The following is a 26,237-nucleotide window of genomic DNA, read 5'->3' on the forward strand; positions in this document are numbered from 1 at the left end:
CTTGCAGTCCCTGTGTTCCCCTCTTTGTCTCCTTAAAGACCTTTCCAGTTTGGTGTGTAACATTGTATATTGGGAATGGCTTGAACAAGGCTCATGAGGACATTGATGTAATGATTTAACATACAGCAGCATTTGTGCCTGAAAAGCAGTCAAGTTCTAATTATGTTTGAAAGTACATTTTCCATTGTTTCTGGGGGTTTGCACACCTTTGTTGCATTGGTGCTGCTCTTTCTGTGAAAGGAAGAATACAAAATACTGATCAAAGAGCTTCCTATGTAATCTTCAGCTACTTACACTTTCTAAGCACATCTAAGACTTTGGTACCTTATGCATAATTCTAATAGAAAACCTCTAACACTGCAGAACAGTAACAGAGGTGATAAGGTCTTTTGAAAGCAGGAATCTTTGCATGGGATAAAAATTTTAGTGTGCCTTAATGAATGGAGGGCTACTGCTATTGCATTAAGAAACAAATATGCGCTTTGGTAACAGCTGTAGATTTGACATTTCAACAAATCTTCTTTGTGAGGAAATTTTGAAATAAAGAAATTAAAATCTGGCTTCACTGTGTGGGCTCAGAAATTAAAATTTTTATATGCATGTTAAAAAAAGAGTTCTCCAGGATGCCTATAGCTTTCTTTGGAATGCCACAGTGGGTAAACACATTGTTCTCTTTTTCAGAACCCTCGTCTAGAGTCCATAAAGTTTTGAAGTCAAATGGTAAGATACTTTGTGTACTGTTTACTAACCTGGTGCTCCTGTGCTTTGTAAAACAACTGAAGACAGATTCTTTTTTCTTGTAACCGTCCCTAAATACACTAGTGGGAGGAAGAGGAATTTTGGGAAGAAAAAAAAAAAACCCAAAAAAACCCAAAATGTTTGTGTTTAAATCTAATATCTGCTTTTCCACACGTGCAGATTGGTCCTGTAAACATCCTAGGAACTGAACACACCAAGTCTTGGTGGTTGTAAACAGTTCCTCAAATCATAGCAGTGCTGCAAAATCAGGACCTCAGGTGGAACTCTGGTAAAGCTCATGCTGTCTCTGCTTTATCAGAAATCCTATATAGTCTGATTGTTCAATTGCTGCTGCATTCAACCCTCTTTGGGGAATTCATAATTGGGGTCGCATTGAAACGGGCATAGCCTGACACCAGTTTGATTATTCATTGATGTGTTTTTGTTTTCAGATGTAAGCCCAGATATGCAGAAGGTAAGAAATTTCTTAAATTCCTTGTTTAAGCCCGTTCATATAACTTTAGAGCACAGTATTTACTAGAGAATCTCCATCATCTTGGTTGTGTTGATCTTGAGAATGAAGACAAATGCATAAATGTTATTTAGCATGTCAAATAAGATTACTGGAGTGAAAGAAGTAGAAATACAGCTTACTAGTTTGAGAACATTTAATAAAGAAAAAAATCACCGACCCATTGTGGTTTGTAATACAGTCCAATCAATTACTAGTGCTATAAGATACTTAAAAATATCTCTAGAATCAAGGAAGTGCAGTGTGTAAAAATAGTTTTTAATCTTTGGGTCATATTGTATTTGCATTTATTAAATAAGACTGCAAAATTTCAACTTACTCTGAGAAATATATATATATATATATATATATATATATATATATATATATATGTGTGTGTGTGTGTGTGTATACATGTATAATGATATGTCACCAAACAGAGAACATGCAGGTTAAGCAGATTGTAATGAGCATTTCTAAGTTTTACATTTTCTGTAAGAATTTTTATTCAGTGCAGTTTGAAGGTCTCATTTTGAATTTTAGGTCTTAAGGTTTTATTTAGGATGGAATTTTTTAAAAGTGTGTGTGTATTATAAACAGAGTACATTAGATATTACTTAATTGTCATGCCATAATATTGAAGCCCAGGATTCGATGTGAATGGGGTCTTTTGCATATATTTTTTCAATTCTAAATATTATATGGAAAGTACTGGTTGTTGTACTTATTTCTTTATAAATCTCATTTTGGTGCAGCTAACTGACTGTAGGTTAAATGTTGCCTGTAAATCTGATATAAGAGAATCTTACTAAAATATAGTATCTCTATAAAATTTTAATCAAAGTTTCATAATTATTTTTTTTTTTAGCGGATGGGCATTGAAGGAGCCCTGTTATCTCAAGCCACCAAACTAGGATCAAGTGAAGTGCTGCTGAATTCCAGGAAAAAGGTTTCGCTGGAATCCAGTGGGCTGGAGAGCCAATTTCAAGAGTCTATTGAACCAGCCTACAGTAGTGATCATGATGAGACTCTTCAGACTTCTGCTACAGAACTGATTGATGCTGATGATGAAGAAGAGTCTGAACAGGTAGGAAAAAGAGGGGGAAAAATAAATTATTTTTTCCTGAGGAGAATGGAAGAAGCATTAAAATTATATGTAAAAGAGGCAGGAATGCATTGCAAATATTTACAACTTCCTCTCCGTAGAAACATTTTTATGTAAGCTTCACACAATACTCACTTGTATTTTAACAGAGAAGAAGTAAAAGCCCCTATAGAGAGGGAGAAATTCCCACTACTTGAATTTCACTTAGTCCTTTGCAGACTTCCAACCTGGTTGTTACAAAAAAGTTTTACCTGTTGCACACAACTGGCTTTTCCTGATGCTGATGGCATGCAAAAACCTTTTTAGGCCTCATACAGAGGTAGTGCCTTCAAAGCAATGACTTGAATATTATATTAAGATTCAGACATTGCTGCATGTGATGGGATGTTTCTTGATCTGTGAGCCTCTGGCAGTAGCTACGGATGTGTGAACTTGAATATGAGAAATTTTGAGTAGGATTTATGAAAATGATAGTCTATATCTCTTACTACTGCACAGATGGTAGCTTTTTCTTACTCAATATGATGTTTCCACACATATGTAGTACCTTTGAAAGACTAAAAATCCAACTTCAAAATGTAGCTGTATTAAAGAATCTAGATTTTCAGTTTATTTGATTTAGTTGATACTGAGGTCATATTGTTGTGTGGGTCATCTATTTTGTGAATTGTATGAAACCAGTTATTGAGATTCTTTTTGAAGCTGACTGCATTTCCTCTTTGAAATTACACTATTTGCATTATAAATATTTCATAAAATAATATCTTGTACCAGTGTAGTGCAGTGTCTTGTAATTTCCCATCTTGACACCATAACTAAGAATGAAAGAATGAGTAAGCACAAAAAATGCCACCAAAAAATTGATACAGTTAGCTTAGTGGTTACTACTAGATGTTGCAATGATACTTTTACAGGTTTTATAAGCTCCGAGTAATTCTTGTGGCAGTGCTAGCGACTCATAAGCTATTTCATCTCCCAGTATAAGTCCTTGACATGTTGTAGCTCCTAGTAATTCCTCTGAACCAGACTGTACAAAGAACTGTAGGTTTTATTACCCCTCACATCTTTTTCTTTAAAATCACAGCAAAACTCACTGCAGAAATCAAAAGGGGGAAGAAAAAGACTTAATAGTCAAGCTTCTGAAAACGTTGAAAAACGGAGAAGTCTCAATCTCAATAAATGTGAAATGCAAGTAAGTAATCATTCGTTTTTACTTCTATTGTGCTATGCATTATAGGTAGCTCAAAGAAATCTGTTTTCCCTAGGTTGACAGATACATCATCTTCTGTTTATGTCATGTATCAATGTTCATATCATTAAAATATTCATGTCTATGACAAAAGACTATTTCCTTTGGGGGCTGGGAAAAACAAGTAACTAACTAAACCAATCAGCATTAAGACAAAAGGAATTATGTTTCCCTCTCTCCCCCAGACTCTGGCCAGCAATATCTGAGGCATCCTTTATGTTGGCTTTAGAGAGCACGTGGCCTTGCTGTAAATTAGATCTGGATGAAAACTTACACTAAAAAGAAAAAGACATTTTCAGTGACATGTGCTAGAGAGCATAAGATTACTTTCTGCTGCGGTTAGAGGCAAGGAAAAGGAGAAGGACAAAACTTTTGGCACAAGCCCAGAGTCAGATTAGCTTAATCCAACTGTGAAACTGCAGGGTTAGCATAAAAGGTTTAATGTAGCTCCTGCCAAACAAATTTGCCTTTACTCATGCATTAACATAAGCTACTGTCTTGTATTTGAAGTAAGATGTTATTAAACACTGAGGGTGAACTCTGAGCCATGGGGAGGATTAGGAGGTAAAGTAGTCTGGCACTGCCACCTTGGATCCCTCACTCTCTGTTGAGAGAGAGCACTTGCCCTGCCCATCTCCACATGATTCTCTGCTGCAGGACAGACTGGTGCTATGGCAGTCCTGTGAAAAGAGGGAATTGCTGTATTATTACAGGGATATGCTAATGTTACATGCAAATTTCAAATCTCCACAGAACTCCAAGGACCCTTCAGATGAAGAGTCAATGCAGTTGAATACTGATCTTCCATTTTCCTGCACCGCTCGACAGCCGCAGTCTCCTAGACAGTTCAGCACACCCCAGAGCAATTCTCTGATCATGAATATCCTGGGGGGAAGTACCTCTGTCAGAAACATCTGGACAGACCATCAGATCAGGCAGGCATTGTTCCCCAGCCGGCGCCCACCTTATGAGAATGAAGATGATGAAGATGATTACCAGATGTTTGTACCATCAGAGTCTACATCCAGCACAAGTTCAGCTCCTGGTGGAGAAAGGAGGGGTTCTTCTGGCCGTCCATGCAGCTGGCACTTGGGGCAAGCACATCAAAATGAGACTTCCAGTCCCAGTCGTCACAAAATTGTTAGACGGGCCAGTAGTGCTGGTGAAAGCAACACGTGCCCAGCCAGCCCCAGGTATAAAACAGGAGAGCGTTGCTCTCGAAGGGAAGTGAAGATAGCAGAGGGGAGCAGTAGGAATGCGTATCCTGAATCTTCGGAGGAGCTGACTATTGATGATATTGAACATGTTTATGATAATATAAGCTATGAAGACTTAAAGCTGATGGGTCTGACAAGAAGGGAGGAGACAGGACATGGTCCTCGGAGATCAGCTAGAGATTCTCTGTATGAGGTTGAAAATAAAAGCAGCTCAGATTCAACTTCCAAAAAGAAAACAGCAAATCAAAAGAGGACCTCAATTCATGCTAGCAGGGAGGAGATATTGCTCAGTAAAGAAGCACCAACTTCAAGTTTGGATGAGCTCAGAATTGTTGAAGACAACATCTATGACACCATACGGCTTCCAGAAACATCTCTATTGAATTTTAAATGTGACCCATTGAAATCCTCTAAAAGGAGGAGTTTTTTGGAAAAAGACTTTGCATATTGCGACAATCTACGACATTTTGTTTCTGAGGAGAGTCTGCAGTTCAGTGAAGATGAAAGTCCTTACCATCGTGTTCCCCTTGACAATGACTACTTGAGCTTAGTCGATAGCTCCTCCAACTCTGACTCGCTGTCACATAAATCTGCAGCAGATAAACTCTCAGAAGAAGTAGATGAGATTTGGAATGATCTGGAGAACTACATCAAGAAAAATGAGGAAAAGACAAGAGACCGTGTCCTTGCAGCCTTTCCTGTTTGTAAAGATGACATGCAGGAAAGGCTGCATGCTGGTAGCACACCTGAACTGAGTAAAGATGTAGAGTACTCACTGTCTACTCTCTCTCTGCCAGAAACTCCTATTTTCCCTAAAACTGTAAAGCCCAGGGCTGCCACCATAAGTGAGGCTAATCTTAGGCTTGAAGACACTACACCATGCAAGGGGAGCTCTTTTATGAGTTTGAACAGATCTTCCTTCTCCAGTGAGATGCATTTTGCAGATAGTCCATATGAGCCTGCCAATAGTGTTCTGTCCAGCACACCTGCAGAGGGCATGGAAAATGACTTGGTTGTCATGGATAAAACAAAGAACAGAGTTTTTATGATGGCAAGGCAGTACAGCCAAAAAATTAAGAAGGCTAACCAGCTTTTGAAAGTTAAAAGTCCAGAGCAGGAACAGCCAGCTAGCAGGCAACAGAAACTGAAACACAAAGATCTTGCTGCTATTCTGGAGGAGAAGAAACAAGGAGGTCCTGCTATTGGTATGTTACAAACATTTCTGTACAGATACATTTCTTCAGTAACTTTCAGAACTTTGTGTTCTGAACTGGAAGACTATGAATTTTTCTCACCTTGGTCATTGAGTATCAGGATAGTATTTTCTGTTTTACAACTAAAATGAATTTTCTCAGACTGGTTTAACATTAATGATCCTTTATATCTCGTTTCTCGTTACTTGATGACTTTGGGAAGAAATACCAGGGCAGTGTCAGGAAAGAGCAATTTGACTGAGGCTAGAAGTAGAAATCATGCCTGAAGCACTATTGGCCTCCCTACAAAAAAGCAGTTATTTCCTTTAATAGTGTGATCTTTAGAGTTTGACTAAACCAGTGTTTTTTCAGTCTGCCTTCTAACAAGTCAAACATATTTGCTCAGATACCATTCAGAATCATACCCTTAAGCATAAGGAATGTGTTCAGATAAGAGAGAGCTGATAATCCTTCTATCAGCTAATGAATGTGCAAAGTCATGGATATGCAACAGGTCTGGAACTATTTTTGTCCATGATCAATTTAAACAAATGGAAGATGTGGCGCCAGCAGACTCCATGTACCAGAATGTAATTCTTGCCTTCTTGTGATATTTTTAAAAGTCCCTTAATATCTTATTTACCAGGCCATTTTTAGAATGTTCTTTTCCATTTTAACATGAAACAAGCAGCATATTATTGGAACCACATGCTGCTTTGTGTCCTGCATGACTGCCCACTGTAGCAAGATATTTTATGCTTCTTTTTCTCAACAAAGTGTACTGAAATATGATGCAAAGGCCTCCAGTGTTTCATGTCCCTTTGCAGAGGCCGAATGTATTGACACAACTGAAAGCTCTTCTCTAAGAGCATTCTAATACTAAGCATTTTGAGATTTTTAAATTTTTGTGTGATTCACTGAAATGGATTCCTCATCTCTGCTAAGTTAATTCTCTCTTCTTTCTAGGTGCCAGAATAGCTGAATATTCCCAGCTTTATGACCAAATTGTCTTCAGAGACAGTACGCCTAAGGTCCAAAAGGAAGCCGGGGCAGCTCCTGAGGAGCCACCAGCTGGGAAGTTTTCCACACCTGTGGCCGCATGTCCTCCCCATTGCCAGCCTGCCAGTGAATGCTCAAGAGCAGAAGATTGGCTTTTGCATTCTACGTACAGTAATGGTGAGCTGGCTGACTTCTCTCCGTGTTCTGAATCCCAGGACACAAAGTCCAAGAACTCATTTACAGAAGCTGGTACAAAAAGCAATTCAAAGCAGTTGCCATCAGCTGGCTCAGTGCCTTCCCTTCAGATTTCCAACCGTTTGCATGTCCCAGCGCAGAGGTGGAGTGCCATTATAAGCCAACCAAACAAAGAAAACTTACATCAAGATCATATCTATAACTCGCTGGGAAGGAGAGTAAGCAGTGTAAAACCACAGGCATACAGCAGGTCGCAGTCCTCGTCCTCAATAGTGGTCAACAGGTCTGGAGAATCAATTGTATATAACAATGAAATTGATAAGAAAAGGCACCATTTGAATAGGAACTTTAGATTCAACAGCCATCAAACTCCTGGAGTTGCTCCAGGATATACAGGGCCAGAGATCAGAAAGCAGATCCCTGAAAACTGTTCAGATATGATTCTGCAGGATTCTCAAAAGGTCCTGAGAGTGAACAGAGCCTCCCCTCTGACAGCACAGATGGCTACTCAGAACTATTTTTTGAATTTCAAAGATTCTGAAGAAGGAGAAGGGGATGATGATGACTATGTTGAAATAAAGTCTGAAGATGAGGGATCTGACTTGGAGACTTCTCAGAACGAAACAAGGAAATCAGATCCTAAACTGCGTAACACAGATGCTGTTCCTTCTGAAATGTTCTGTGGCAAAACTGTCTCCTGTACTCCTGCAAAGTCTGCCAGCAGCAAACACGCACTTACCCCGTATCTGACTGCATATAGTGATTCAGATAAACTGAATGACTACCTGTGGAGAGTACCATCTCCTAATCAGCAGAATATTGTCCAGTCTTTAAGGGAAAAATTTCAGTGTCTCAGTTCAAGTAGCTTTGCTTGATGCTTTCAATAATTTCTAGATGTACTGCCTTATCATGACAGAATATGTACTAGGACAATCAGTACTGGCATCACGTATTTCCGTAATATTACACTATCAGGCATTGTATTGCAATAATGTTGTAAATAGATGCAAAATGTATCTTTTAAAAAATGGTTTAGAATCCTCAATGAGAAAGAGGCCACGTGTGCACTGTCTGGGGTCTCTGTAGCACATGTGAATTTCTCATCTTCTACTCAACCTTGACATCTCTTCCTTTCTTAGGTGTGATACCCCCTGATTCTTGCCATCGAACCAGGTGTAATGCCATTTGATTCTTAAGCCATTTTATCATTTGGAAACCTTGGTATTTAGACTTTCCAGTTAGTGTCCAGTGTTCTGCATCCAAAATACCTGTATGATTACTCTGCTTACATGCAGGAGCATTTATCTGGGCAGCTGCTCCTGTGACTGTGATGATTTCTGAGCAGGGTTTTGGTGATTACACCAACAGGCTGTGTGTGCAATTGCACATACTTTTTTGCACGTTACTTTTCATCAGACAGATTCCAAGTGTGTGGGACCAGTGCATATGCTACATTATTTTAGAGCAAGCTTCTTACATTTTAAAGAAAATCTAGTCCTAGTACTTGTACTAGGCTGATAGCTCTGTGTCTGAAGCCTCTTCTACTTTCTGGAACTGCGTAGGAGGCAGAAGACAGGCAGTGGAGGTTTTTTATGAGAACCTGTGGATGTGACACAGTCCTTGCCTGGGGAATGGTTTTGGCACTAGAAGGGGAGCTGCAATGCTTGTCAAGAGGGCCAGACCAGTCTTGGTACCTCCAGTGATGGTGGCGTTTGTGACATCATCTTCTGAGTATCTTGTAGCTCAGCTCCCAGCAGTCGAAAGCTGCTGGGTAGTTTGAGACAAAACTCTGTGTTATGTGCAGTGACCTGCTGGGCATTTGTTCAAGTCCCAGTGTGAGTAACCCTGTGAGAGAATGAGGCTTGGCCAGATTCTTGGGTGAAATACTAATTGTGGGGCACGTTTGGCCCATAGGGTGGTTCAGTGATACTGCTGGTTGAGTGACAAGCTTCAGTCCCCAGGGCGTGCATTTCCTGTAGCAGAAAGTGACTCTTCCTGACAGAGAGAGGTAAAAGATATCTTTTGTAAATCAGTCAGTGCTGACTCTAATACAATTTATGTACAATAAAAAGTAGCTTAAAAATGAGAATACATTCCATTCTTTTGCAAATATTGTATAGAATAAATGCTGCCGTTTAGAGCAAGGACAGGCTTTCCAATACTGTCTACACTTCCCTTCATCATCTTTGTTGCACAGCTTTGGATTCTGTTACTTGAAAACATTGTACTGAAAGGAAAGCCTAGATACATCTACACTGATCATCTTGTGTGACCGTTCTTTTTTGGTGCTTACATTTTTCAGATTACATGGATAAAGCCAGTACCAAGTTAAACATATCAATATACAAAGGAATTTCATTGGAATACTATTTTTACTAACCATGTATCACTTCCCTCAGTTACAGAGCACTGTACTTCCAGAACAGCAGATTATTTACTACATTGGTTACCATGAGGAAAAACTGAAGTTATCAGTGTACAGCTAATTACTTGTAGACTAAGATTTGAGGACTTGAATTTATTAGAACTGACTAAATTATTTACCACACGTATCTTGCATTGGCTAGGAATTGTTATTTTGAGGGCTGGTTGGTCATGGTACTTACTAGCTCGTACCACAGGGATACTTGTTACAGTCAGCACACCCCCTGTGATAGGACCCTTATCTATCTAGTAAAGTCCGACGGAAAAATAATGTTGTACATATTTAAGACGCCGAGGTGTAGCAGAGCCCATATTTATTTAATATAGCTTGTAAAGTATTGTAAATACGGATAGAAGGTAAATCTGTGGGCGCACATCTAGATTTGTTTAAACGGCTTTAGGAGAATGTTTAACTCGCATCTCATGCAATCAGTGGAATTGGGAGGGAGGGGACAACAACCAACCAACCAACCAGAAAAAAGGGACTTCTGCTAGTATTGTAACTTCTCCCAGGGACCATTTCATACTATTTTTAATAAACGTTGAGTATGCAAAAAACTTTGGGTGCTTTTCATTGCGGGGGGCGGAGGAAGGAAGTTATTGCCTTCTGCCTGCCGGAGCTGATGTTCGGGGGTGATTTGGACGGAGTTTTTTCTTGCAAAAAAAAAAAAAAAAACAACAAAAAAAAACCAAACCCAGAAGCGAAAGCGGGGGAGCGGCGGGGCGGGGAGCGGGGGCAGGCGGTGCTCCATCCCTGCCCGCCCCTCGGCCTCGCTGCCGCCCCTGCCCGTGCCCGCCGCCGCGGCTGCCGGAGCAGCGGAGGGATGAGGAGCGCGGCGCTGCGGCGCTGCCTGGCCCCGGCGCTCCCGGCCCCGGCGCTCCCCGCCGCGCCGCCCCCGCCGCGCCGCGGGCTGAGCGCGCCGCCCCCCCGGGCCGGCGGCGCGGCGGCGGCCGCCCGGTAAGAGGCGCACGTGGGGAGGCAGCGCCGGCTGATGCAACCGGGGGGTGCGATGGTGTGGGCACGGAGGGAGGAGGGGTGAGGGGGATTTGGGCGACGAGCCCTCAGTGGGTGTGTCGGGTTGGTTTTTGAGGTGGGATTTTTGGGGGACCTCAGTAAAATGCCCCCCGTCCCCCAGAACCGCTGGCGGGATTTCCTCCGGGTTTTGGTTTTGGTGGCATTTTCAGAGCGAGCGGAGCTGCCGTCATGTGGCGGTGGCTCAGGTGAGGACGTGCGCAGATGTGTGCCTGGAAAAACGTGTCCCTAGTCGGCTCCCCTCTACGTCCCGATTCACCCCTGGATGGGATAGTTTGCAACGGCATTGAATTGAACTGATCATTGGCTTCTGCAAGGGTGGGAGCTGTCAAAAATCCACTCCTGACTGTTCTCCTCTGTTTGTCTTCCTTGCTATGGAGGACAGACAGACATATTTCAGGGGGTATCCTCTTTGCCCAGCTGGGTAAGTATCACCTGCACACGCAAAAGGTAACCCAGGAGAGCTGGCTGCCACTTACCCAGAATTTCTTTTCCAGAAAGCATTCACAGTTCCTGGCTGTCACTGGTTTTTCCAAGAAGCAGTGTGGCAAACAGAGCTGCCTTTTCTCCCTTCTGCCGGTGGTTTTGAAACACATCCATGAAAGTAGCTGGTCTGCTGCTCATGGGGTTGGTGTAACCTGTGTTAAGTCGTGGCAGGCCCAGCTGTAAAGGCCTCTTCATCTGTCACTGCCCTGGCCAAGGGTATGGAAATGAAGGACCCACCTCACCCAAGAGCTGAGCAGACAGCTCAGTGCGCTTCCCATGGAGGGGCTGGACAAGCCTTCTCATGAATTAACACAGCCTAGCTATAAAGTTTTGGGCATGTCAGAGCAATGCCCCACATACCTATATAGAAAAAAAAATATTGGCCTTTTAAGTTTTCTTGTACCTTCCTGCTGAACACTGGCCGTTGCAGTTCACATCCAACCATAATTTTGGAGATTGAAAATTTACGCGCCCAAGCATTTTGGTTACATTGTTGATTAACTGGTTTCTGCCCACTAATGTTAGGAGGGTTTATTTTGTTAAAGATTTGCTTGTCACTGTGTTGCAGCAAAGTCACCGACAATGCAAAGAATTCCTTGGCCTCTCTTAAGAGAGAAAACCCTCGACTTGAGCCCACGCTTGCCATTATTCAGGTAAAGTATGTCTGTGCACTTACTGGCTGTGAGAGATCTCCTTTGGCACTGTTACTTGTCTGAAACTTCAGAAGCACACCGTGCAGAAAGTAATTTTAATCCTTTTTTTTATAAAGAATATTGTGTACTTTACTATAAAGCAAAGCAATAGGATGAGGTAGTTCCACCAGATGGTAGATTGCCCTTCTTTATGCCTGAAATAGTCACAGGAAACTTCAGGCTGGGAAGGCTTTGCAGAGGAAAGGAATAGTTTTATCCTTTCTTCCTTTTGCAAATGTAGTCTTCCTCATTTTACGTGTGGATCACTTTTTCTCACAGCTTGTCTAAGTTGAATAACTTAATAGTTTAATTAAAAGTAGGGTTCTCAAACCTTTATTTAACTTGAAGCTTTTTTGCAATACTGAGCAAAGTGCTTATGTTCCTGAAAATGTGGGCCTCCCTTCACTTCCCACCCCTGAAATAACAATGCCAAGATTAATGAAAGACCCTTTTGCTTCCTGTCAGCCATGTTACCTTTGGGTGGCTACAGCTTATCGATATCTTCTTGCTCTTCTAAGGAGAGGAAAACCACAATAAAAAGTCCCAGTCAGCTCAGAAGGGTGTGTGTGAAATAAGTGTAAAGTGTCAGCATCCTGTAGAAGTAGCACCACATTCTGATTTGAAGGAATCTTGCAGAATTGAGAATCATTGTTCCACTAATGCTGTGAAGAGCTTTTTATTCCACTGATGGTGCCATTTTTGATAGGCAATCAAAATGAGAGATGAGGATTGCTATCCCTGCAGAGCTGAAAGATGTTCATTCTTAGATTTCTTATGGTTTGGAGGTCACAAAACTAAGGATGTTTATCATTCAGAGGGGAGCCACTGCCATGCTGGCAAAAATGTTACTCTCTTGTTTCCTAGGAAGTTGGTATTGGTTTTGAGTGGGCACACACTGAAACTCTGACCCAGTAGGTTTTGAGTTTAAAACCCAACTGTAAGTATTTTTTAAGTACTGATTGTGAATCTAAGTAATGCAGCAACAGCTTTATTTCAGAAGGTCTTCTAGGGAGGCTATCTGAACAGGCTCTCTCATCTCTCACCCTCCCTGATAATTGCATTTTCACAGAGCCCTTTAAGGCTAAAGCTGAAGGACTGCTAGGAAAGCAGTGACCTGTTTTACCTGTTTTTTCATGCTCCTGTTAGTCTCCATCCAACTGCACCATGATCTGGACTAGGACTGTGATCTTCTTCAGCCTTAGGGGTCTAAAGAGGCTGTCTTTAACCACATTTGTCTCCTGAATCTGTTTTTCTGCATGGCCACATGCATGTTTTGTGCTGGCACAGTGGGAGGGATGTCCCTCTTGTCCCTGTTTACCCTACTCGGTCTGCCTCATGAAGTGGCTGTAGGAACATGTGGCCTAGATCCTTCTGGGTAAAATTCACCTAAGCTCTGTTCTCCAGCTTTCCAGTCACTCTAGCTCTGGTCTGGTTGTGAAGACTGAAGCAGAGCCCATTTTAAATATGTATTTGTTGGTGCAAAGAAAACTTGCTTTGGTCTACAGATGTTCTTATGATGCTCTACCAGTAATGTGGGCAGAGCCTTAAGATTTGTGCCACATGTGCCCAGAGGAGCAGAGGGAGGGCAGGGAAGTTACCTCCTTTGCCAGTCACTCGTGGCAGTGGTCATCATGACAGAGCACCACCTCTTAGCAGGACCGGGAATGAGGACTTGCAGTGGAATGATTTTAGGACTGTCCTTTTCCTCTTGAGTCAGCTGAATCTGAATCAATGCCAAAATTGATACCTGTGTTGTTTATTATCCATGTTGAACCTTGGTTGAAGCTATGCAACAGCAAAAAATGATCGGTGGGCGCTTCTTAATTTTGTTGATGCTGAAAAGTAAAATAAAGCATCAGGATCATGCTTAACAGTGGAGCTGTTGCCATGGAAAGCTCAGCACCAGTGGCTCCCCTGCACCTCCTGTCCTGCCCTTGCACTCTGCCAGCCCATGTATTGAGCTCTGGCCTCACCTGTGCTGCTCAGTGGGTTTTGATAGGAACTGGTTTAGGACAGGGACTTTCTGCACTCACACAAAGTCAGTGTTCACCTGCCAGTGCTGCAGCAGCAGGGACATTGTAGAGGACAGTGTGGTACCACCAGTTGCTCCATCCCAGTTAAACTTCTTGAGCTGTCAGTGTGGGGGTTCAGTCCCACATTTACTGTCACAGGGGAGCAGCTGCTGAGCTGTCCCTAGACCTATCTCTTCTCCCTTGGCACAGTGTGAGCTCTGCACAGTGTCCTCAGTGCAGCAACTTCTATGCTGCCACTCACCACCAGCTGCCATGTTTGGGGAGTGGGGTGCTGGTAGTGCAGTGCCAGGAATGCTGGCAGAGCAGGGAGGCAGCTGGGGGACAGAGGGCAAGCTCTCCTTCCCTAATAGGAATTGTGCCTCTCCAAGAAACCTGTGCTTTTTTAATGCTCTTTTTTTCACTGTCAGCAGTCTTGAACTATTTGAGATTAACAGGCATGGCCTTCTGCTTATTTGTTAGAATTGTTGTTTGAATACCTTTAGACACAGACATTGTCACTATGTTTCTTGCATAGGCATGTACATTAGTGTACTCTTTTTAAAATGTATTATTTTAAAACTCAGTTACTGTTTTGTTCCCCAAGGCACATAATGACCAGTTGATTCAAGAAGCAAACAAGAACTTTGCCAAAGAGGTAAGCTTTAGCTGATACATATGTTAATAATCATTAGTTATTTGCCTTTAGTAATTTTAAGTCTTTTCTTTTAACAGATTGGTCTACGTGTTATTCACATTTGTCTTCCTGAAGGCAGCACCAAAGATGAGGTAACTGAAGTACCTGAGTCTTTCTTTTTCATTTTTGTCATAAACTTTTATTTATTATTTATTATTTATTATTTATTATTTATTATTTATTATTATTTTGACTGACCTCTATTAACTCAAATTAGGTTTAGGATTGCCTTGGTTTAAATAGCAGATATTATCCCCATACTGGCAAAAGTGAGAAAAAGGATAATTAATGGGCATGTCTGCTGTTCCCTGGCAAGCTGGGGCAGAATCAATAGAGTAATGTTTTGGTTTTGTGCTTGGTGTTTAACCCCATACCTGCTCAGGTATCCTGTCTCCTGCAGTTGCTCCTGTGTCTGATTATTACCCAGATTATTCAGGGCAATAAAAGATTATAAGATTATATGGGGAAGGGAGGGGGGAAGGAGAGGGAGGTGTTGAATTTGTCTGTTGATCTTTTAATGTTTCAATTATGTATTAAAAAACAAAAACCCCCCTCAAATCACTACAGGCCTGAATTCTTTACCTTGTTGAAGGTGCAGCACTTAATATCAATTATGTTTTAAATATAGAAAACCACGTGAAAATTAAACCAGTGAAGGAATGTATAGTAGAAGATGACACTGTTATCAGCTGGCCTCCTTGTGCTTGGCAAGTTTGATAATCCTGCAGGCTTGTGAGTTCCGTGTACTGTTTTGTTTCTGGGTACACTTTGTTCTTAAAATGTTACTGCCTTGCAGTGCAATCTGAAGAACTGCTTCCAGATACATTGAAAGGATTTACTGTGAAGCTTTGTAGATTATGGAGAGTCAACTACCCATTTAAGAAGAGTGGGCTTTTGAAATGAAAAACAAATACACTCTGTTGTTGGTAAATGTATTTTATCTGTTGAGTAACACAGCAGGAAATAGGTAAAATACAGTGAATAAATTAAATGCAAGTAGTTGCAGATAGTTTGAAGTATTATCTTAGAAGTGGCTTAGCTGTGTATTTAAAGAGAAAATTGGGGTATTTCGGTTATTTAAAGGAAGTTACTTCCAATAAAATTCATCATGGTTTACTTACTCTCTTGCTTACTCATTATGAGTTTTTTAAATCTAAAATCCACATCTCAGTGGATTCCCACCTGTGTTCCCTGGTGTGGGAAGGTGGGAGCGATTTCAATGCCATGCAAATTTGGTTTTGCCATCACTTCCTGTGTACAATAAATGCAAGTTAATACTATACTACTTTACCCTGCATGAGTTATTAGTAATTTAAATGCTATGATGATGGATGATGGAAAGGTGAATAAAAATAAGATGCAGTTAAAATGGAAAACTGAATTAGTTTCCCAGGAGACAGAAATACAGCTTGAAGTTTTAATTGCTCTGTAGGCCCTCAGCATTTTGTAGCATATCAAGGGTTTTTTTTTTAAAGAAAAATGCAGACATTTTCATGTCCATATTCATTCATCCTTTCTAGTGCAATGTATACCAGTCCTGTTTCTGTCAAGTGCCATAGTACCTTAAGAATCAGATATGCGTGGTTTTTTCCCTCAGGAGTCAGGAAACTAAAGAGACATTTCTGTACCAGTGATATGCTTGTGCAATCTGTATTTAGTATTAATGTAGTACGTTCTCTTTGTTCAGAGTTGCAGCTAATCTAACTCCTGCCTAATCCCCTAGTTTAATGTTGATTGCATATCAATTGTTTGGGTAATAGAGTTCAGAATTACAATGAATAGTTTACAATAAAAGCATTTTAAAAAGGCGTTGTATTAGTTGAAGGAAAAAACCTACTTAGAATCCTTTTCTGTTGGATGTTAATCCAATTCTATTATAAAGCCTTATGATGCTTGCACACTGGTTTTATATATAGGGTGGGAAGACATGCTTGCATGACATTTCTCACCTGAAAAGCTTTGACATGTTTGGTTCCATTGTATTCTTTCTGGTCACAAAATAGCATGGATCAGCATTATACTTTAGAGAGGAAGGAGTCAAGGGTAGGAAGTACAGTCTCAGATGTCAGATATGACCTATTATAAACCACTTGAATTTGCATCTGGTTCAGTACTTGAACTTCATAAACTTCTCTGCAGTGCCTTTTCAACGTAACAGTTCTTCACAAGATAATTACCAGCTCTTAGGTGTTTTGAGAAGGAAAATTGGTAACCATCTATGCTGGTTTAATAAAATGAGGTTTTTCTTGTATAATTGTTCTTTCGAGTGTCACAACTTTTTGTCCCTATACTGGGACTTGATCTGGTCCTGTTTTGCACTCCATATTAACTCAGGTGTTCTGCTTCTAAAACCATCTTCTGAAGCCATTACAGTGACAAACTTTTGCTGAGGTTTGGAGTGGTGAAACATAAACTGCTTTTGGCAGCATAATGTCACATAATATGTGTTTACTTTGCAAGATGTTTAGAATAGAGTCAGGATGGCTTAATTTGTTAAGCCACTGATAATAAACTGAATAGAACTTTTTCATTTAGTAATAAGCAAGGAAAGCCAAGGTGGTCATAAAGTAATTGAAAAAAAATACAGATTTTACCTCATTCTAATCAGATTTTCCTTTTATCTGTTGTTCTGATCTTTAATGCTTTTTATTAACTTCCTAGATTGTCAGTGAAATCTTGAGACTCAATGAGGATCCTAACGTGCAAGGCCTTGCTCTTGACCTCCCAGAAAGCTTATACAGCAGTAAGATATTAAATGCTGTGAAACCAGAGAAGGATGTGGATGGGTAAGTGGAACACTGAGAAATAATATCAGCAGTCTGATGACTCTGTAAAAGCAGTTTTCTCCTGTGCTTTTCGTTAATGGATTCCTTAGTCAATGTATCTGTCTTTGCTATTGAGCAGTGATAAAAGATGCTTCTGAATCAATGAGAAGTCTTTTTCTGAAGTAGTTTTGGTAATTATCTTTTTTTTTTTTTTTTTTTTTACATAATGCAGATTCAGGGCATAGTCCTTTCAAAGAAATAAATAATGAAATCTTGATTTACTGGTGATCCTTAGGGTATTTCAGTACTTCAATAATACAACTGGTAGTCACAAAGTACTGAATTTTCACAAGAAGGATTGATGGAAAGATTGCAGAGAAGGTTTTAACTTCCCTACAGCACTCTCTTGTGGTGAGAAAGTAAGCTATAATAGTTTGGACCCATTAGCACAGATTTGCAATCAGTGTTGAGTTGTACTACTCTCTGAAGAGACCACTGGTGTAATTTAGGTTTGTGAGTTATCATTTTGCTGCTCTTGTAGCATTCCTGCTCTTAACTGCAGGTTATTGCCAATTTTTTATCCCACTTTTTTTTTTTTTTTTAATCCAAAAATCCTTCAAAAACCTTTCCATTATGTGGAGTCAGAGAATGGAAAATTTGGAGCATCCTTCTGTATGAGAGGGAATGGAGTGCAGTGTGGGGGCACCTGAGTTGCCCCCTCCTAAGGCAGCTTGGCTCTGGCAGCACTGGTCTGGTCTCCCTGCAGCCACTGAACTGTTTGTGCCCAATGTGCTGTGGGTAGCCTGGGGTGAAAAGTAAAGAGCTGCCTGTGTATCACGGGATTGTGTTACTCATTCTAACTCAGATCCCTTTCCTGGCCTCTCTTGAGGCTCAGTGTTTGTCTAACTGAGGTGTGGGATGATACAAATTAGCTACAGTACATGACTATCAAAGGATTTGCTTTTGTGAGAGATGTTTGCTCTTCGGATTTAGCTCTTAGCCATGTTACAAGTATTGCTGGGGATTTATGTTACACAAACTTTGTTGTTGTTGTTGTTGTTGTTAAATTGCCATACTTTTCCACTGCAGATTATCCAGTGTAAACCTAGGATGTTTGGTACACGGTGATGTCCATGACTGTCTAGTTCCTCCTACAGTGTGTGCTGTGATGGAGCTTCTTGAAGATATAGGTGAGCCCTTCTATCACAATCATTACATTAATTTTAGCCTGTTTTACTCAGTTTTAATCCTGGCTGGGAGCCAAATATAATGTGACCTTGTAGTGTTTTCTATTTTGTGTTGCTTCCCCAGCTGACATTTATTTGTCTCCTGGTAGCGAGGAGGAGTCCTCCTGCTCAGTGACATCTGAATGTTGTCTTCGTAGAAACAGGTCTCAAGCCAACAGATTTTGAATATTAGGCAGGTTTAGCTTCCATCAGCAGGTTTAATTTCACAGAAAACACACAAGATATGTGAGTCTTCCAATCAGAAAATACAGGCATCACTTGGGGATTTCACTTGATTTATCTGATTAGCGTGAGTAGTTGGGGAAACCCAGGTTTGCCTGTAAATTGCTGCTGAGCAAATCCTTTGGTTTGGATTGTGCTATGTCAGTGCTGACACTGAAATGGCAGATTCAAGCAAACAGGTTTACTGTATGTGAAGACACTGTTGGTTTAAGGCAATGTTTCAGAAGCTTTCTCTCTTACAGTGATTCATAATTGTTGAAGTAAGGATTTCTGTAGCAGAACTGTAAATAGGAGGTTAAATGTACTTAGTAACAAACATGAGTGAAAGGATTTGTGCAAAATACCAGAAAGCCAGAAGAACAGTATTTGCCTACTAGAATTTAGAGAGTCACCAGGAAACTCCTTAAGACCTTTGGTTGTTATCACTGTACGGGCTCCAGAAGTGCCAGCTGTGCGGCACAGCTGCTGCAGTTGTGCAGGCACACGGCGCTGTCCTGTTCTGAGCCCCTTTGCAGCTCCTTCCGCAGTGCTGCAGCCGTGGGTGGCCTGGGGGGAGCTCCATGCAGCTGCTGGTGCTTGTGCCCTGCGCTGGGGGTGGCTGAGTGACTTCCCTTGTGTCGCACAGGTGGGAAGAAGGTGCTGCTGGTGGGAGCGCGCGGGGCAGAGGGTGCTGCCCTGCAGAGCGTGCTGCAGCGCCAGGGAGCCACCGTCCTCAGCTGCCACTGGAAAGCCCCACAGCTGCAGAGTGAGGTGAGCACTCTTCCGTCTGCCTGGGCTTATCCTGCATCTCCACTATCTGCTCATCCCTGTCAGCTGTCCACCTGACAATCCTGCCCTTAGCTGCCGTTCCCAAGAGGGAGACTCCTCGTTGCAGGCACAGGTGGCAGTGGGGCTGCTGGTAGCCAGTGTGGCTTAGGGTCTTTTCTCCTTCCTACTTGCTCAGAAGTGGTGCAGCACTGGCCTCTAGCAGAATATGACATGTAACAGCAGCTGCTTTAACTTCATTATTTTACACCAAGGCCTGTGAGTGAAGGAATCCAACAAACAGATGCTTTAGCTCTCTTTTGCTTTCTCTGCAATAGAAATGCCATCTTTTTTTCTTGTCCTCTGATACAGTCATCTACATAAAATTACTTCCACTGGATTTGTGTCCTAAAGGTTTGCAAGTGTTGCTGCTCTTGGGACAGAGAAATCCTCAATCTTTATCTTTGAAGAGAGCCGTAAAAAGATTCAAAGAAATTAAGGATCCTTAAACTGAAGGTTTTGCGTGGTCTCTGGCTGCTTTTTGCAGAGCTTTGGGACACAACTTAGAAGCTGATACGACTTCCTGTGAAATTTAACAGTTCGTTCCTTATTCCCAGATTTCACAGAATACTCCAGCTGGGGTTGCATTGTCGTGGGGGCATGTGTAGCAGGATCCAGGCTCGGTGGTGAGGTGCTGGGGACAGCTCTTGTGTTGGACAGTCCATGTGTGCCACAGGGTGGCAGCCAAGGCAAAACGATGGCGTCCAACCTCCAGGCTTTGGAGGCGCAGACAAGAGAAGGAAACAAATTCGAGCAGCTGTGATAGAAAGTTCTCTGGCAAACCCATGTTTTCACAGCTGTGGATGTTTTTGCCAGGCTTGTCTCAGCTCTGGGCTTTTAAGTGACTGACAGCACTTAGGAAACATATGGCTCTCTGGGAGATGGAGTGCTGTGAACTTGATCCTTGCCATGTCTCATTCCTCAGCTATTTCTCATTGCTCGGGGTTGTGCTAGAGGACTGCTCTGGGCTGGATGGGGTGGGTGACAGGGTGGCCAGAGGTGTTTCCTCTGGTTCACAGCAAAAAATCTGGATTGGGCCCAGAGCTGCTTGTGCAGTGCTGTCAATAGCTGGAGAGAATTCTGTTTCCTTCCATCCAGATGCTTTCCCATAATCATGCTTTGCTTTTTGGCATTCCCCATAGCTTACCTCTTGGAGCAGGCCTTTGATGGGAAACAGAATGGGAAGCATAAGTTTGAGGCTTTGTGCACTTCAGTTTTCCTAGGTTCACTTTAACTTTTGGCAGTAAAAAAGTTTGTACTTTGCCTGTGGGACTAATCAGCAGAGCCCAGGGGAAACCTACCTTCCTCTTCCTCACCTGTGAGCCTGGAGCAGCATGTCACCAGTAATCCCAGAGCTGTGCTGAACCTGTCTGGATGTCAGCCTGATAGTTAAGTCTAGTTCCTTGATAAAATCTAAAGCATGCAGGGAAAACTATCCTGTTTCATATTCCCAGAAGCTGGAGAGTCAGAAACTGAGCACAAGTTTCTAAACAAACAATGAAGTGCTGTGGCAATTTGAACGACAACGTTGTTAGATAACATGATTGTAGAATTTGTATTCTTCTGTTTGTTTAAAATGCTGATTATGAAAAACAGCTTCAATGTTCACCAGGTTTCTTCTCTTTATTTTTTTGTTACTTGAATTTCAAGTAAGAAAATGTGATAGTTGATGTTTACGTTTTTCAAAGACCTGAAAGAATCAATTCATGTTTTGTTTTTCTTGTACCATACACTAACTTTCCTTTCTCTGAATAGGACACCCTATAAGTGGCAGTTTGTGTTGTTTGGAAGTATAACCTGTAGTAGCATAATCACTTCACTTAGGAAGTGAGGGATAAACTTACAAAAAGTATGATTTTTCACTAAGATGCATTTGTTTTGCAATATATAAGAGGAAAGGAAAATTTTGTCTTAAGGGTAGGGGAATGTTATTTGTTGTAATCCTTTGGCCAGGCCTATGTGCATTGAAGTACTAAACCTTACCTTAACCATGTAATGCCTTTCTTAAGTTGTTAGTACATTACCTTAAACTAACTCTGCTAATTTGCTCTTCTTTTTAAAATGGACAGCATAACAACAAGTGTTTCCTTTAGAAATTATTTTAATTTAAATGAGTTACACAACCCTTAAGTTTGTAGGTTTTTTTGGATAAGGTTTTGTATTGCTATGGGCTTGTTACTGCTTCTTTCACTTGTGCACTTTTGCAAAAATATTTTGAAAATGATCAAGAGGAAGTATGTTTTAATCCACCTTAGGAAAAGTTTAAAAATATTGGGGTAGCTCTCCTAACAGCATAATGCCATATACAATCTGACTTAGTGTGCTCCTTTAGAGCAAGTCTGTTCTGTCTTATGGCAGGAAAAATGCATTAAAATAAATAATGGTATATTTTCATTTCATTGCTTTGATCTGAAATAACGGGCACAGTCTCAATATTCAAAATGGAGCAGATTATTAATATTTCTTTTTGTTCCATTTTGGGTTTGCTTGCCTTCAGTTGTCACAGCACAGCTGAGTTATGTCCTTCAGAACTGTTGAGCTTCCTGGGTTTTTAAATAATTCACAAATGCAAGAAAGCATTTTAGAAGGTTCTGGCACATCTATGCAAAGTTGTCAGGAAGAAACATTGTTCTTTTTTGTGTTGATATGTTCAATGTAAAAGAACTTAAAAAGTGAGAGATAAAGACGCAAGCATCTTACAGGAAATACTTAGGATGTTATCATTCTGTTGAGCTTTGTGTAGATGGCTCTTCAAAGCACATTCACTGCATTGTGCCTGAAGAATGACCTAGTGACATACATTTAGGGATATCTCCCCTGTCATTTTAAAGTAGGACTCCCCAAAAGTCAGTTCAGTACTGACATGTGAAGAATGGGAGCTGATGTGTTTAATCCTTTATTATATCAGAATTATACTTCCTAGTTTGAAAGAAGGTTGTCAAGTGGATTTGTATTGAAATAAATGGATTATTTTCTTGTCAAAACATGGGTGATACTTAGTACCTCTAAGAAAACAGAATTTTACTTCAGTCATCTGAATTCAGTCAGTCATTATTTCAGCACGTCATCTTTAATGCAGTCTGTGTGTGAACACCATCATGCCTTTTTAAGAGAGCTGCTATCATACAATTTTACTGTAAAAGAAGTGAGCATTGGTCTGTCTAGGTATAATTAGGAATAGAGAAGTTGTTTGGAAAAGCAAGGTTAAGAAGTATGAGAGTGGTTCAGCTGGAGTGCTGAACAGGAGTTTCCTTTTCAGGTTGAAAAACAACTTCTTTTGGCCACAGTGTGCTTTTCCTCAGAGCCAACACTTGAGCTTCAAGCTCTTAGACATCTCTTAGCTATTTGCTCTCCTAGTTTTGCTTTCTTGGTAAGACTAAGGATCTTGTTATGGGCAGAAAAATACATTTTTGTATTGTAAGCATGGGAGAACAGGAGACCAGGCACACAGATCCCATAAGAGGAGAGGAGAGGGAAGGTGCATGAGTGTTTCTGATGATGATGATGCCTTTCCACTTCAACATCTTATGCACATCATCTCTGTTCTTTGCAATTTTGAAATGTATCCCCTGTCTGTAAGCTAGATGAACAGTTGCTAAAGCATGGATCATAGGGGCAGGCTTGAGCCCACAGCAGAGGTGTGGGCTTGATTTTCACATGCACTGTGTAGGGCAAGTGTGTTCAGGGTGATGTGGCAGGAAAAGCTGGAAGAAACTGTGTAATTAGTACATGCCTTGGTGGAAAAGGTACCTGAAACTAGTCATAGACTTAGAAGATTTTCAAGATTTCAGAACGTAATTAGAATTGCTGTGGTTAAAGTGGAACCTGATCTGTAAACTGATGTGCAAAGATACTTTTTTCATAAAGAGAGTTGTGAAAAAACTTTTAATCAGATTCCTATTCGTCATCACATCTCTTCAATTTTATATGGCCTAGCTTCATACCCAGGACTCTGAGGGTTTACATTTCAATTTTTAATTTTAATTTTTATTTTAGTCGACCGTGCATTTAAAAATGGCTTTTGCAGCAGTCCATTTTAACTATAGGAAAATGAACATTTTATACAGACTTCACAGCAAAATGGAGTTTCAGAGATTTGTAATATACAGCTACTTTGTGCCATTATCATTTAATACTTGGCTGGAAAGTCTGTATTGTTGTTTTAACATTTGGTGTTCTGTCTTGGGAATGGGTGGTGCTTCTTAATCTGCTTCAACTTAAATCTTGGTGGAGGGGATCATATTTTGTTATGAGGTAAGGTTGCAGATTATTTATTGGCACGGCTCTTCCCAACTGAAAAAATATTTACCGGTGAGAAGGCAGGATACTACTGGAGTATTGGCTTACTTTGTCTCCAGCCAGTTGCCTAGTACATTAGGGAGGGTTTGGCCTGCTGGTTGTCATTCTTTCCTCTAGCCAGCCTGATGGAATGGAGCCTGGCTGTCCAGGAAGCATGAGGCAGGCAGCCACATGTTCTCCCTCATGGGTATCTCCTTGACCTTCTGGCTATGGCTGCCTATAACATCTGGTTCCTGTCAGATGTGTCCTCTGTGTCCTCTGTCCAGGGACTGTGATGCATTTGCTGAGGGAGGCTAATTGTGATTATTTCATAGGACTTTCCCATCTCTCACGTCCATAATCGGTTTCTGATGTGGGGGTTGACCCTGAACATGCATGCCAAGGCTTGCTTCTTGCTTTACTGATTAAACAGGCAATCAAAAGGGTAGATTGTGGCAAGAGAGAAAAATATAAAAGCAAAGGAGGCATGGGCAAAATTTCTTGCAAGTGAAACTAAAATTCTCTGATAGAGATCACATAAATCTCTTCATAGGATACCCAAAATTCTGTAACGCAAATATTTTGCTTTCAGTGGGCTTGCTCTCCCAGTTTCTGGATGTACTTTTTAAAAATACTCACAGGGGAAAAAAGTTCTCTAAAATGTTTGTGTAACATATATTTTATTGACTCTGCAGGAACTTTTTCAATAGTTGCACATAAAATATTGTTTTCTTTGTGAAATAAGGGAAAGGAAGTCACACTGGGGAAGGCTTTGAGAAATCAGTGTGTCTTGAACCTGTGGTACAACTCTTTGCTGTCATGTGATGCAACGTTTTTCATGGAGGAGGTGGGGCAGGGCACTGATATGAAAGGTCCAGCTGGTTTTCTGCTAAAATTTATGACTATGTGTGATGTTAGCTATCTGAACCACTGTTAATGTTGGCTACAAAAGTAATTGTGTTCAGCTGTTAAGAACATTTTTCAACATTAGGGTCGGTAGTCATAGAGATGGATATTTGGTTCCATCAGTTGTTTTCTGACATTACTGTTACATTGAATCAATTCTGTCATAAGTATGTTGGCTGAACATTCATCAGAATTATTACTTGTTGCATACAGCTCTCAACTTGTTCATCAACTCACGATGCTAAGCGGTGTGCAAAGCTCTTAGTCCTTGTCCCAGAGGCTTTGCATGGAAAGGCATCTTGACTTACAGTATATGATTTATAACTGCTAGAATATGAATTATTTTTTTCCTTGCAAAAAAAGGGCTGTGATCATGTAACTGAGAAGAATCACTGTTTTTCTCTGTGCTGATGTTGATTGTTACAGAAAAGATTTCCTTCTTTTACAGGGTAAAGTGTACCTTCATCATGGTATTCTTGGTACATGAGGCATTGCAGCATCTTTTTATCCAGATTTCCTTGCAGATTTCTCAGTATCATTTGACCTGACACATTATGACTTATGTGGCCTTCTAGGAGTGACATGTAAGCTGATATTTGCACCAGACTCAGGAGTGTGACCAATTTGAATAAGGCTGAATGGCTGTGCACAGGCAATCACAGGAGTGTTGCTGGACATGTGACTGAAGCCTGAATCAGCTCATTGCATTAATCATTTGTCAAGCAAGTAAATCTTCTCCCACACTCCTGGCTTTGTTTCCACATGTAGATCTCTAAGGAGGGTTAGGCCATCCTTGGGTACTCTGAGGGGAAGATGGAGTTTTTTTCGTTTTCTGCCTTTTCCGCAGCAGTTACATTCTTCTCCCCTCCTGGATGCTCAGCTGTGCCAAAAACCTGCTATCCTGACAAGATTTGTAGCTGTTCTTTCTTGGCAAGAGTGTTGGGCAGGGTGGTGTCAGAGCACTTTTGGCCAAAAAAGAAGCTGGAACTCTTGTCAGTCACAAATCAATTCGTGGAGCGGCTCACTGAGTTTGTGACACTTGGAATTAATTTGCATTTATCCAAAATATTACCAAAACTGTTGTATTTCTGAAATAATTCTTGCAGTCAGGCTTGAGTAAATGCTATGTCTGTGTTTTGCTTTTTTAGTGTGTCTTAATACATCTGCCTCTGGTGCTGTCCATTATCTCATGGTGCTTCTAATAAGTGGTAAAGCATCCTGTTTCAGAGGAAATGGGGAAAGAAAGGCACTTGGGTCTTTGATTATAAAAATTTTTGTAGTAACCATTTTTACTCCAACATCTACCAGGTTGAGCTAAATCGGGGGCAGTGATTAGCAAGCATGAACTGAGAAGGAAAAAAGTGCTTTAATTGGTATTCAAAGGCAGTGATCTTTGCAGAAGGGGTCATTCTGCACTCCTGTCAGCTGGCCTGGTTTTCTACTGTCAGACAATTTCAACCCTTCTTT

At 41.0% G+C, this 26,237-nt stretch overlaps 2 protein-coding genes across 15 annotated transcripts in view; both read left to right on the forward strand.

Annotated features, from left to right (window-relative positions):
• The window catches only part of PLEKHG1 (pleckstrin homology and RhoGEF domain containing G1), a 123,001-nt gene extending 112,812 nt beyond the window's left edge, over nt 1-10,189 (forward strand). For all 11 annotated transcript variants that reach the window (XM_085576528.1, XM_085576532.1, XM_085576531.1 and 8 more), the window contains 6 exons: nt 682-720; nt 1,191-1,213; nt 2,118-2,336; nt 3,439-3,546; nt 4,357-6,025; nt 6,980-10,189. In XM_085576528.1, the coding sequence (XP_085432654.1) occupies nt 682-720; nt 1,191-1,213; nt 2,118-2,336; nt 3,439-3,546; nt 4,357-6,025; nt 6,980-8,082 (3,161 nt within the window). In that variant the 3' untranslated portion in view covers nt 8,083-10,189. The remainder of the gene's footprint in view (nt 1-681; nt 721-1,190; nt 1,214-2,117; nt 2,337-3,438; nt 3,547-4,356; nt 6,026-6,979) is intronic.
• A 266-nt stretch (nt 10,190-10,455) lies between these two features.
• The window catches only part of MTHFD1L (methylenetetrahydrofolate dehydrogenase (NADP+ dependent) 1 like), a 143,935-nt gene continuing 128,153 nt past the window's right edge, over nt 10,456-26,237 (forward strand). For 3 of the 4 annotated variants that reach the window (XM_085576594.1, XM_085576596.1, XM_085576595.1), the window contains exons 1-6: nt 10,607-11,803; nt 14,459-14,509; nt 14,587-14,640; nt 17,210-17,334; nt 18,403-18,503; nt 19,408-19,532. In XM_085576594.1, coding sequence (XP_085432720.1) covers nt 11,669-11,803; nt 14,459-14,509; nt 14,587-14,640; nt 17,210-17,334; nt 18,403-18,503; nt 19,408-19,532 — 591 coding nt within the window. In that variant the 5' untranslated portion in view covers nt 10,607-11,668. The other variant, XM_021540609.4, reaches the window with a different exon arrangement.

The sequence above is a fragment of the Lonchura striata genome, chromosome 3 (assembly GCF_050655825.1).
Source record: "Lonchura striata isolate lonStrDom1 chromosome 3, ASM5065582v1, whole genome shotgun sequence".
Classification (NCBI taxonomy): domain Eukaryota; kingdom Metazoa; phylum Chordata; class Aves; order Passeriformes; family Estrildidae; genus Lonchura; species Lonchura striata.